We start from the raw sequence: 11,725 nt of genomic DNA, 5'->3' as shown, positions 1-11,725 counted from the left end.
TTCACAGAAGCAATCAATCAATCAGATTCCAAACTCTCCACCATGGCCAAGACCAAAGAGCTCTCCAAGGATGTCAGATTGTAGACCTACACAAGGCTGGAATGGGCTACAAGACCATCGCCAAGCAGCTTGGTGAGAAGGTGACAACAGTTGGTGCGATTATTCGCAAATGGAAGAAACACAAAATAACTGTCAATCTCCCTCGGCCTGGGGCTCCATGCAAGATCTCACCTCGTGGAGTTGCAATGATCATGAGAACGGTGAGGAATCAGCCCAGAACTACACGGGAGGATCTTGTCAATGATCTCAAGGCAGCTGGAACCATAGTCACCAAGAAAACAATTGGTAACACACTACGCCGTGAAGGACTGAAATCCTGCAGCGCCCGCAAGGTCCCCCTGCTCAAGAAAGCACATATACAGGGCCGTCTGAAGTTTGCCAATGAACATCTGAATGATTCAGAGGAGAACTGGGTGAAAGTGTTGCGGTCAGATGAGACCAAAATCGAGCTCTTTGGCATCAACTCAACTCGCCGTGTTTGGCGTTAGGAATGCTGCCTATGACCCCAAGAACACCATCCCCACCGTCAAACATGCAGGTGGAAACATTATGCTTTGGGTGTTTTTCTGCTAAGGGGACAAGACAACTTCACCGCATCAAATGGACGATGTACGGGGCCATGTACCGTCAAATATTGGGTGAGAACCTCCTTCCCTCAGCCAGGGCATTGAAAATGGGTCGTGGATGGGCATTCCAGCATGACAATGACCCAAAACACACGGCCAAGGAAACAAAGGAGTGGCTCAAGAAGAAGCACATTAAGGTCCTGGAGTGGCCTAGCCACTCTCCAGACCTTAATCCCATAGAAAATCTGTGGAGGGAGCTGAAGGTTCGAGTTGCCAAACGTCAGCCTCGAAACCATAATGACTTGGAGAAGATCTGCAAAGAGGAGTGGAACAAAATCCCTCCTGAGATGTGTGCAAACCTGGTGGCCAACTACAAGAAACGTCTGACCTCTGTGATTGCCAACAATGGTTTTGCCATCAAGTACTAAGTCATGGTTTGCAGAGGTCAAATACTTATTTCCCTCATTAAAATGCAAATCAATTTATAACATTTTTGACCTGCGTTTTTCTGGATTTTTTTGTTGTTATTCTGTCTCTCACTGTTCAAATAAACCTACCATTAAAATTATAGACTGATCATGTCTTTGTCAGTGGGCAAACGTACAAAATCAGCAGGGGATCAAATACTTTTTTCCCTCACTGTATACACAGGAACGTCAACTATAAGCTGAAGTCATAGTACCATGCTTATCGGTTCATTAGATTGAGACGTTTTGAGACTAAACCTACTGAATATCATTTCAACCATTGGCCCTAGAAATGTCTCTCCTTCACATAATCACCAAAACTGAATGTGAGGAATAATACTAACATTAACTCTTAAAAGATGCAACAGAAAAAAGGTCAGCTGAAAGCTTCATTACATGATGCCGACATCTAGAAAAATGTTCAATTTCAAGTACTTTCACTTCCAACGATAATTGTCTTTCAACCATTATAAATGCTACATGATTTATTTTGAGAAAAATAACTATATTTAAAACGAATAAACATAGTAATTCAGTTTAAAACATTGACAACGGAAATGTGAAACAAACAAAAACATTGTATGAAACGCATAAGATACGGTAACAGCAACATTGAAGAAAGTCCACTGAAAATAGCACTACTATGGAGCTATAAATTATAGTGTCCATTTCAAACAGCACATCAAAATTGATATACAGTAGTGACCTAGGAATGGTACCCCCTAAGGGGGCCAGGAGCAGAGGTTTCGAGAGGATCCTTCTTTAAGTCTCTGTCTGAAGGGGGAGGCTAATAGCTAGACATATGGTTGGGATAGGGTGTGGTGGGGTGTTTGGGACGGCACTGAACAGGCACTTTATGGGGCAGCCATCGTGGGTGGGGCCTTACACCCGGTGGACCCTGACCCCGGTGTCCGTCTCCCCCAGAAAGATGTCAACGCTGGTGCTGGCCAATAGGGGCTGAGTGGAGGCGTTGCTGCTGCCCACAGAGTTGAGAAGAAGGACGTTGGCATTCTGGGTCCCCTGGTCCACGCTGGTAACCTGTTGCCCCATTGTAACCGGAAACCTGGAGCTGAAGTTCAGATAAATCTACACAGAGAGAGGGAGAAACGGAGAGAAACAGAGAGAAAGAGAGTTCATACAATATTCTATGTAGTGCTGGCGGGGTGTTTTCATTGCAGTTCTGCTTACTGCGTGAGAAACATGCAGCGTGGTTAAATAAAGAAGGGGAAGGCGTGAGAAGAGAATACCTGCTCTGTGTTAGCTAAATCGCTCTATCAGATCTCACTGGCATATTTCAGGAGTGAGAGGTGAGCTGAGTTCATGAGGAGAGGCGTAAGTCATCATGACACAGTGAAAGAGGTGATTATGGCACAAGTGATCAATCCTATTCATCACTTCCTAACTGTCGTGTGACGTTCAGTGGGTACTGTGTGTGTGTGTGTGTTTGTGTGTGGGTGGCGCATGATGTGTGTGGCGTGTGTGTTAACTGCTAGTCTGACTGGGGTGGGGGGGAGCCCACAGACATGTTCTTTGTACTCTGTTTGGACTCCCTGTAAACTGTAAACCCCAAGGCATTTTTAACTTAAATACTAGTAGTAAATTGAACTCAAAGTCAATGAAAAGTAATTATTACACAAAATGGTCCCATCAACTTAAGTTATGATAACACATTTACTTTTTTCCCAGCATGCTCTACTGCAGGTTTGTTCATGTACATTGAGTGATTGATTGATTAATCTTATGCTACACAAAGATAAATAACATAAATTTTTCTAAACAAATCCAATAATTTAGTTAGATTTTTTGCACCCGTTACAGAAATGGTCCTTACAGTTTAAATGGTTTAGGTAGTCTCCTCATACTGTCGCTAACCCTGGCAGTCATTATGAATAGAAATTAAACATCACTTTGCAAGCCAGCATAAAGCGATTTGCAGATAGGGTTGCAAAATTCTGGTAAATTTCCCAGGTTTTCCAGAAATCACAAATGGGAGATTCCTGGAAATCCAGGATTTTCCCAGAATTTTTCAACCCTACTTGCAGGCCTGATGTGGCCTGTAAACCATGAGTTTCAGGCCACTGTATTAGGGAACTTACTTGGTGAAGGCCACAGGACTGAAAATGAACAAATTCAACAACCATGGGTCTCTGTCACTAACAAATACAGTCATGGGTGGCAATTCTACAATTCACGCAAAAAGGCAAGGCACACTAGGAAATTATATTGGAGGCATGGCTTAGTGGGGCCATTCCTCAAAATGTTCAAGCTGATACAACTCAACAACTCAACCCCTACAGGGTCACAGTGACTCCATCGGTTTGAGTAATGACTACAAAATCACTTTACGTAAGTGTACTTAGATATATTAACCCTCCCGTTGTCCTAGGGTCAAAATGACCCGCCACTGTGTTGAACCAACTTTATTTAATTTTTATATTTTTTGGATCATTTGTGAGAAGGAGGCAGTGATACTTTCTTTAAAGTCTCACTGCCTCCTTCTCACAAATGATCCCCAAAATATAAAAATTAAATAAAGTTGGTTCAACACAGTGGCGGGTCATTTTGACCCTAGGACAACGGGAGGGTTAAGTGCAACGGGTTTCCTCAAAATATTTGAGTAATGACAGCACATTGCTGTTTACAGTGTGGCCCTGTGACGCCCTGGGGCCTCAGGGAGATCAAAGGTAACATATTAACTCAGTCAAAACAACTAGATCAGTCCTTCTAACAGTCTGTGACCTGCCTCCCAACCAGCTGGAATGGCCTTATCAGATGACTGGTCAGCAGTGTTCAGCGGTTGGAACTCTGATTGTTAGGTGGTATTTTAAAAGGCAGCACTTCTGTCAGGTTTTTTCAAAGAGAGGTGGGGAGACAGAGTTAGAGGACTCACATTCTTCAACCATGCCCTTACAAAAGGCTAGGGCAGTAGGCTGACGCCACTGGGCACAGATGTCAACTCAATGTCTATTCCACGTTGGTTCAACGTTGATTCAACCAGTGTGTGCCCAGTGGGATGTTACTACAACATGATGGAAGGTAATATTTTATTGAATTTGTATAGTAGTTTGCTACAATTAAATACAGCAACATCTCAAGGTGGGACCTTTTGGTACTTAAAAAAAAGAAATCTCAAGAATATGGATTATGGAATTTACTGCTGGTAAACTCTAGTGAATACCTTAAATCCATAGTCTGTCAACATTTGTAAACAAGCAGGTTAGAGGAGTTCTGTGACCTACGTGTTTGGTGGTGTCTGACAGCTGTTGTTCGATCCTCTCCACCACCTTGCTGAAGGAGTGTCTCTTAAAGGGGTTCGAGTCCCAGCACGACTTCATTATCTCATACCTGAAACCACAACACACATATTTAGCACAGACGCAAGCATGGCACCAAGCACATACACCTGTTACCTCCCTTATCTCTCCCCCCTCTCTTACAAAATGACACTTAACATACTTTACATGCTTTTCTCTAAGTGTAGCCTTCTGAAAATGGAATGTATGTAGCTAACGTCTAATAACGCATTCAATAATAATGTAGCTTTTATGGTGAAGTTTATGGTGAAAGTAATAAAATCTGCAATCTGCTTAAATCCCACATATTCACACCCCTGCATAGTACACCCACACCCACACACTCCTACTCTCTTTCTCTTTCTCAAGATACTTAGACACACACACACGCACTCACACGCACACACACGCACTCACACGCGCACACACACACGCACACACACGCACGCACTCACACGCACGCACACACACACACGCACACACACACTCACATTTCACTCGGTGCATACTCTGGTGCATCCATTCTATATCCTTCCTTAATCATTTTGTAGAACTTTGAGTCCACAGGCATCCCAGGATATGGACTGCTTCCTGTAGGCCATGTAGAAAATAAGATAATAAAAATCAATGAAAACACAAACACGGACAGGCACTCGCAAACATGGACACACACACACACACACACACACAGAGAGGATAATGTGGACATATGTACCGAGTGAGAAGATTTCCCAGAGCAAGATGCCATAGGACCACACGTCACTCTCAAATGTGTACACACACTCAAAGATGCTCTCCGGAGACATCCACTTGACTGGGAGGCGAGCCTGCATGGAACACAAACCATCACAACCAGTCTAATACATCAGATGCACTTCATGTATTCAGAAAATGCATCAAAGCAAATCTCTTGACATCCTTGAAGTAATCCATCATCTCCATCACTTCAGCTGTCTACAGCTGTGAAGGGTGGAGAACCAGAGAGAGCAAATAATGATTGCAGATGCTGTTGATTAATCTTGAATAAAGGAATTCATAAACACACACTTGTCAGAGTGCACATTACAATGTCAGATCCATCAGATATACACTGAGTGTAAAAAAAAACATTAGGAACACCTTCCTAATATTGAGTTTTAAACTCAGAACAGTCTCAATTCGTCGGGGCATAGACTCTACAAGGTGTCGAAAGCGTTCCACAGGGATGCTGGCCCATATTGACTCCAATGCTTCCCACAGTTGTGTCAAGTTCGTTGGATGTCCTTTGAGTGGTGGACCATTCTTGATACACACAGGAAACTGTTGAGTCTGAAAAACCCAGCAGCATTGCAGTTCTTGACACTCAAACCGTTGCGCCTGGCACGTACCATACCCCTTTCAAAGGCACTTCAATATTTTGTCTTGCCCATTCACCCTCTGAATGGCACACATACACAATCGATGTCTCAATTGTCTCAAGGCTTTAAAATAATTATTTAACCGGTCTCCTCCCCTTCATCTACACCGATTGAGGTGTATTTAGCAAGTGACATCAATAAGGGATCATAGCTTTCACCTGGATTCACCTGGTCAGTCTATGTCATGGAAAGAGCATGTTTTGTACACTCAGTGTACATACATACTGTACTTCACATGCCATGGAATTGGACATCCAGTACTATCCCATCATGCCCCCAGGCTCATAGCTGACACTGGTTTTGAGAGACTTTATATAAATACTGTGCCTGTGCTTGACTATTCCATTGATGGTTTTCACTGCTAAATATCCATGGCTGTATCTATAACTCACATTGAGATCTCCAGTAGTGAGTGATGGGCCAGACTTACATTGCCTTTGACTACATAGTTGGAGTCTGTAGTGATGTCACGGGCCAGGCCGAAGTCACAGATCTTTGCCACTCGCCCCTGGGTCAGCAGAATGTTCCGGGCAGCCAGGTCTCTGTGGATGCACTGAACACACACACACAAATAATAAAACATAATGTAATGTAATAAGATAACATAAGGTAACATTAGATAACATAACACAGTTAAACACTACTAATAAATTGTGACAGTAAATTTCCTTCCCCTAATCTGTTTCACACACACTGATTGATACAGAGCTTGGCTGGAGTCTGGTGTCCGCTTGCCTTAAAGGCTTATACATCTTTCAGCAGCATGCTCAAACATGCATTCTGGACCTGTTGACCAGCTATGGCAATGTGACCCTGGCAGCGTTTGGCAATAAAGAAGATGGAACTAATGTGTGTGTGTGCAGCTTAGTGTGTGTCTAAATGTAATCTGATACATAGAACAAACAATACCAGTGGAAAGAGTGCTTTTCTTGGTCTACATGAATGTACAGTACTTACAGAATGAAAATATTTAGAGAATGGTTGGAAATTTACATGATCTACCATCATGGATTTAACTATCTGGATTTAATTGCAGAGTGAAAATAGACCTGTTGTTTTGAATAGCTAGTGGTGAGGGCTTTCAGGAGCTATATTAGGAGAGGAGAGCTTCTGTGAGGAAATTAAGGGCTTACATTTTTGGAAGCCAGGAAGTCCATGCCTTTGGCCACTTGATAGGAGAAGCTGAGCAGATCCTCAGTGTCCAGAGAGAGACTGTCCTCATGGAGCATCTCACTCACAACATCAGGCTCACTACTGGAACCACCTGAGAGAAACATAGCAATAGAGCAAGATAATTAGAGAGATGCATAGAGGGAGCAACATTGTCTATTAAGGAAGCTTAACTATGTATAGAGGGAGATATTGCAGGTTGTATAAATTAGCTCTCTAAAATGATATACAGTACCAGTCATAAGTTTGGACACACCTACTCATTCAAGGGTTTTTCTTTTACTATTTTCTACATTGTAGAATACCAGCATCATGAGGAATGCTTTGTCAACAGTCAACAGTCTTGAAGGAGTTCCCACATTTTCTGAGCACTTGTTGGCTGCTTTTCCTTCACTCTGTGGTCCAACTGTCAAGGCGTCAGTGTAATGCGGTAGGCGAAGTCAGGCGCAGGACACAGAGCTAATCAAAAGGCGTACTTTACTCGTAGGTAAAAGAATGAACAACAACCTCCACGCAGGGAGGGAACAAACCTGCACACTAACGACAACCAAAACATGAACAAACACGCACAACACACAGTGTGAGACAGAGGGTTAAATAGGGAAGACATAACTACATGATGGGAAACAGGTGTGACCAATTAAGACAAAACAAGTCGAACAAAGATACATGGATCGGTAGCAGCTAGTACTCCGGTGACGATGAACGCCGAAGCCTGCCCGAGCAAGGAGGAGGAGCAGCCTCGGCTGAATCCGTTACAGTACCCCCCCCCCCCTTGACGCGCGGCTTCGGCCGTGCGCCGACCCCGGCCTCTGGGACGCCCAGGAGGACGCGGAGCAGGGCAAGTCGGATGACTCTGGTGGAAATCCCGCAACATGGAGGGAACGAGGATGTCCCTCCTAGGGACCCAGCACCGTTCCTCCGGACCGTACCCCTCCCACTTCATGAGATACTGCAGGCCCCCCACCCAACGCCTCGAATCCAAGATGGAACGGACCGAGTACGCCGGAGCCCCCTCGATGTACAGTGGGGGCGGAGGAACCTCCCGTACCTCAGACTCCTGGAGTGGACCAGCTACTACTATAGACATATTTTATGTATCATTAAGGCAAATGTAGGGAGATGCCAAAGGTAAAATATAATAAACATGTTTGATATTTTATAATCCAGATGCATGCTTAAATAAGGAATATAGCCAATGCAGTATGTAACTGTGCTTTAAATGAATGTACAGTATGTATATTCTTTTTTAACAAAGGGCCTGAGCCTCGCAACTAATAGAATGAGAGGCTTCATATAGAAAAAGCATTCATTACCTTTTGGAGTGGACCATGTGTGACAGCTGGACGTTGAAAGAGAAGGGTGGCGCATAACTAAAATAGGTTAGGAATTTGTCATAAGGGGAGTAACTGTGTATGCCATGTAAGCATGTTTGTGCATTTGTGTGTGTATAAAAGGGATCTCTAAGCCAAAGAGAGACAGTTGTTCGATGGAACTGCTCGGCTTTTGTTATTAGATAATAAAGTCTAATTTTTGGATTCACAAGCTCCAGTTTCTTGAGAGATATTTTTGAGTTGACTACTTTTGAGTCAAATATTTCTACCACACTACCGGCCTGAGGAGAGACACATGGAACGAGGGGTTAATACGGTAATTAATAGGAAGCTGTAACCTATAACAAACCTTGTTCAATCTCCTCAGGACTTTAAATGGCCCCACAAACCGCCGACCCAGCTTCCGGCAGGGCAGGCGAAGGGGCAGGTTTCGGGTCGAGAGCCAGACCCAGTCCCCCGGTGCATACACCGGGGCCTCACTGCGGTGCCGATCGGCGCTCGCCTTTTGTCGCCTGATTGCCCACTGCAGGTGTACATGAGCAGCGTTCCAGGTCTCTTCTGAGTGCCGAAACCACTCATCCACCGCAGGAGCCTCGATCTGGCTCTGATGCCAAGGTGCCAGGACCGGCTGATAACCTAACACACACTGGAAAGCCGTAAGGTTAGTAGAGGAGTGGCGGAGTGAGCTTTGGGCCATCTCTGCCCAGGGGATATAACCCGACCACTCCCCCTGCTGGTCCTGGCAATAGGACCTCAGAAACCTACCCACATCCTGGTTAACTCTTTCCACCTGCCCATTACTCTCGGGGTGAAAACCTGAGGTAAGGCTAATCGAGAACCCCAGACGTTCCATGAACGCCCTCCAGACCCTTGAGGTGAACTGGGGACCCCGATCCGACACAATATCCTCAGGTACCCCGTAGTGCCGGAAGACGTGTGTAAACAGGGCCTCAGCAGTTTGTAGGGCTGTAGGGAGACCTGGCATAGGAATGAGATGGTAGGACATGGAAAACCGATCCACAACGACCAGGATCGTGGTGTTCCCTTGTGAGGGGGGAAGGTCCGTCACAAAATCCACTGATAGGTGGGACCACGGCCGTTGTGGAACGGGTAGGGGTTGTAATTTCTCTCTGGGCAGGTGTCTAGGTGCCTTACACTGGGCGCACACCGAGCAGGAGGAAACATAAACTCTCACGTCCTTGGCTAAAGTGGGCCACCAGTACTTCCCACTAAGACAGTGCACTGTCTGAACGATGCCAGGATGACCGTTCTGGGAACCTGGTCTGTAAGTGAGAGTAAACACAAAACGTGTGAAGAACATGGCCCACCTTGCCTGACGAGGGTTCAGCCTCCTCGATGTACTCCAGATTACGATGGTCAGTCAAAATGAGAAAAGGGTGTTTAGCCCCCTCAAGCCAATGCCTCCACACCTTCAGAGCTCCCGGTCCCCCACATCATAGTTGCGCTCCGCCGGACTGAGCTTCTTAGAAAAGAAAGAACAGGGGCGGAGTTTTGGTGGCGTACCCGAGCGCTGAGACAGTACAGCTACAATCCCAGCCTCGGACGCGTCCACCTCAACCTGGAATGCCAAGGAAGGATCCGGATGAGCCAGCACCGGAGCCAAAGTAAACAGGTCCTTCAGATGCCCAAAAGCCCTGTCCACCTCAGCTGACCATTGTAGACGCACCGGTCCTCCCTTTAGCAAGGAGGTAATGGGAGCCGCTACCTGACCAAAGCCCTGAATAAACCTCCGGTAGTAATTGGCAAAACCCAAGAATCGCTGCACCTCCTTCACCGTGGTTGGAGTCGGCCAATTACGCACAGCCGAAATGCGGTCAATCTCCATCTCCACACCTGACGCGGACAGGCGGTGTCCTAGGAAGGAGATGGATTCTTGGAAGAACAGACATTTCTCCGCCTTCACATACAGGTCATGCTCCAACAGTCGACCAAGCACCTGACACACCAGGGACATATGCTCGGCCTGTGTAGCGGAGTATATGAGAATGTCATCAATATACACCACTACACCCTGTCCATGCAGGTCCCTGAAAATCTCATCAACAAAAGATTGGAAGACTGAAGGAGCATTAATCAAACCGTATGGCATGACGAGGTACTCATAGTGCCCCGAGGTGGTACTAAATACCGTCGTCCACTCATCTCCCTCCCGGATACGCACCAGGTTGTACGCGCTCCTGAGATCCAATTTCGTGAAGAAGCGTGCCCCATGCAATGACTCCGTCATGCTCGCAATCAGAGGTAATGGATAGCTGTATTTTACAGTGATCTGATTTAGACCACGGTAGTCAATGTACGGGCGTAAGCCACCATCCTTCTTCTTCACAAAAAAGAAACTCGATGACACAGGGGAAGTGGACGGCCAAATGTATCCTTGTCTCAGAGATTCGGTGACATATGTTTCCATAGGCGCCGTCTCTTCCTGTGACAGAGGATACGCGTGACTTCGGGGAAGCGCAGCGCCTACCTGGAGGTTTATCGCACAATCCCCCTGTTGATGGGGTGGTAATTGAGTCGCCTTCTTTTTACAGAAGGCGAGAGCCAAATCGGCATATTCAGGCGGAATGTGTATGGTGGGAACCTGGTTTGGACTTTCCACCGTAGTTGCCCCTACGGAAACACCTACACACCTCCCCAAGCACTGGCTTGACCATCCCTTGAGAACCCTCTGTTGCCATGAAATAGTGGGGTCATGAGAAGTTAACCAGGGAAGCCCCAACACCACTGGAAATGCAGGAGAATCAATCAGATATAGACTAATTATTTCCTCATGCCCCTCCTGCGTCTTCATCCATAGTGGCGCTGTGACCTCCCTAATCAGACCCGACCCTAAATGGTGACTATCTAGGGCATGTATAGGGAAGAGCACATCAACTGACACAATAGGAATCCCTAACCTACGGGTAAACTGACGATCAATAAAGTTCCCAGCTGCGCCTGAATCTACTAGCGCCTTATGCTGGGAATGAGAAGAAAACTCGGGAAATACAACATTTATACACATATGTGCAACAGGGAGCTCTGGGTGAGTTGGGTGCCTACTCACCTGAAACGGTTCACCAGTGCGCTGCCTACTGCCTCGACTCCTTGAAGGCCCTCCTCAGCACCGACCAGCAGTGTGTCCTCTGCGGTCACAGTTGGTGCAGGGGACGGCCCCTCTACCGGTCTCCCTCATAGCAGCACCTCCGAGCTCCATAAGGGTAGGGTCGGAGGTGCTGGGGGATGGAATGGACGGCCCCTGATCTGGACGTCCACGGGTGGCCAATAGGTTATCCAGTCAGATTGACATATCCACCAGTTGGTCCAGGTTTAGGTTGGTGTCCCTGCAGGCCAATTCCCGACGAACGTCCTCCCTTAATCTGCAACGGTAGTGGTCGATGAGGGCCCTCTCATTCTATCCTGCGCTGGCAGCCAGAG

General features: G+C 46.2%; 1 protein-coding gene across 1 annotated transcript in view; it reads right to left on the bottom strand.

Annotated features, from left to right (window-relative positions):
- Positions 1 to 1,277: 1,277 nt before the first annotated feature.
- LOC311131465 (mast/stem cell growth factor receptor Kit-like) overlaps positions 1,278 to 11,725 on the bottom strand; it is a 45,517-nt gene continuing 35,069 nt past the window's right edge. Inside the window, exons 16-21 of the mRNA XM_084164479.1 lie at positions 6,917 to 7,047; positions 6,214 to 6,336; positions 5,102 to 5,213; positions 4,878 to 4,977; positions 4,333 to 4,438; positions 1,278 to 2,179 (exon numbers count right to left, since the gene is read on the bottom strand). Of these exons, the coding sequence (XP_084020605.1) occupies positions 1,976 to 2,179; positions 4,333 to 4,438; positions 4,878 to 4,977; positions 5,102 to 5,213; positions 6,214 to 6,336; positions 6,917 to 7,047 (776 nt within the window). The 3' untranslated portion in view covers positions 1,278 to 1,975. The remainder of the gene's footprint in view (positions 2,180 to 4,332; positions 4,439 to 4,877; positions 4,978 to 5,101; positions 5,214 to 6,213; positions 6,337 to 6,916; positions 7,048 to 11,725) is intronic.

Source organism: Coregonus lavaretus, assembly GCF_964263955.1.
Source record: "Coregonus lavaretus genome assembly, chromosome: 6".
Classification (NCBI taxonomy): Eukaryota; Metazoa; Chordata; class Actinopteri; order Salmoniformes; family Salmonidae; genus Coregonus; species Coregonus lavaretus.
Note: the sequence above shows the minus strand (reverse complement) of the source record. Positions and strands in the feature narration are given on the sequence as shown.